This window comes from Aspergillus foveolatus, assembly GCF_047715535.1.
Source record: "Aspergillus foveolatus strain CBS 279.81 unplaced genomic scaffold BDW70scaffold_265, whole genome shotgun sequence".
NCBI lineage: Eukaryota > Fungi > Ascomycota > Eurotiomycetes > Eurotiales > Aspergillaceae > Aspergillus > Aspergillus foveolatus.
In genome coordinates, this window is record NW_027396329.1 from 3,300 (window position 1) to 4,947 (window position 1,648).

At 51.2% G+C, this 1,648-nt stretch overlaps 1 protein-coding gene across 1 annotated transcript; it reads left to right on the forward strand.

Annotated features, from left to right (window-relative positions):
• Positions 1-195: 195 nt before the first annotated feature.
• Positions 196-1,231, forward strand: BDW70DRAFT_165252 (uncharacterized protein; the record flags this gene model as incomplete). Its single annotated transcript, XM_073741695.1, has 2 exons — positions 196-943; positions 996-1,231. The coding sequence occupies 2 exons, from the start codon at positions 196-198 to the stop codon at positions 1,229-1,231; spliced, it is 984 nt and encodes a 327-aa protein (XP_073590465.1).
• Between the last annotated feature and the right edge of the window lie 417 nt (positions 1,232-1,648).

The following is a 1,648-nucleotide window of genomic DNA, read 5'->3' on the forward strand; positions in this document are numbered from 1 at the left end:
AAGGCCATGGTTTCTGTGAGCTACAAGCCACAGTTTCTAGGACCCACAAGTTTGTAGGCTGCTTTCCAGGTGCATAAATATAAGGACCTGCGTTGTCATTCACTACAATCTTCTGAAACTCTTTAGGCTGCTGGTACAGTCATCTCTTGCTTGACACCCTCTTAACTACCTAGTGACAAGACTACTTCATCCGCCATGGCAAGTCAGCCTTCAGTTACTAACCCGAGTCCGTCGGTTGGTTCCAATGGACAGAACCCCGCCCCTGTTCCCCCGGCCACTACACCCCAGGGCCCTGGTACCGTGACCACTAATACCAGCACTGAAAAGCCCCCGGTCCCTGTTCCCCCGGCCACTACACCCCAGGGCCCTGGCACCACGACCACTAATACCAGCACTGAAAAGCCCCTGGTCGCTGTTCCCCCGGCCACTGCACCCCAGGGCCCTGGTACCGTGGCCACTAATACCAGCACTGAAAAGCCCCCGGCCCCTGTTCCCCCGGCCACTGCACCCCAGGGCCCTGGTACCGTGGCCACTAATACCAGCACTGAAAAGCCCCCGGGCCCTGTTCCCCCGGCCACTACACCCCAGGGCCCTGGTACCACGACCACTAATTTCAGCACTGAAAAGCCCCCGGCCGCTGCATCCCAGGGCCCTGGTACCGCGACCACTATTTCCAACACCGGAAAGCCCCCGGCCGCTGTTTCTCGACCTGGCAATTTCCCTCAAAATGCCAGTCAGCTTACTCCTCGACAGAAAAGAGACATCATTAAGGGGATAGTGACGCACGATGGCCAGGGCCTTCCTGATATTGTTCCTCAGGGCTTTAAATTGACTTTTGGAGAGGTCAAGGCTATTTGTGACGATCCAGACTCCCGAACGTATCCAGATGCTGACGGGAATCTGGACATGGACTGGCCTCCATATTGTGATCTGGCATCATCTCGTACGGAAGCTACCTCCTTTAATGTGGCCATAGTATAACTCATTCATATTAGGGTTCACCCAGTATAGGTTATGGGGACTTAAGGGCAATGACCCATGGGAGGCAGGCCGTGGGGCAGAGGTAACGGAATGGAAAAGTGCCAAAGATCTTAGTTCCGAAGAGGAAGCAATGCTCTTGGACATTGCTTATATCAAAATCGAGCATGAAACAGATTTACAGGGCGTCCTTCCTCCCAACTTCAGGTTGAAGCTATCAGAAATCCTTGACATCTTGTGTCAAAGCAGTTAGCCAGATGACAAGGAGGCGGCAAGGCTTGCTATTACAAGTATGTTGAGGTTGGTTCATCTCATTTTGACCATTGCTCACGCTATTTAGAGATCGAGGCTGCCATCAGAGGGAATATTGTTAAAGGAGACCAGCTCCTTGAATCTTCTCGAGACGAAGACAATGACAAAGATTATATACAACTTTCAAAGGAAGCATTCAGGACTATTTTTAGAGCTGTTTCAAGAGTAGAGGGCCTTACTACTATGAGTTAAGCAATCAAGACAAACCTACCGCCAGGCCGAACATTGCCATTCCAAGAGCTTTATGATATAACACACCCTATCTGTCAACCGGAGGAGACTCCTCCTTACTAATCAATGTTCAGCACCTCGCTCGTTTACATATCTGTTTGATACTCTACGCCGTTTGTATAGCAGG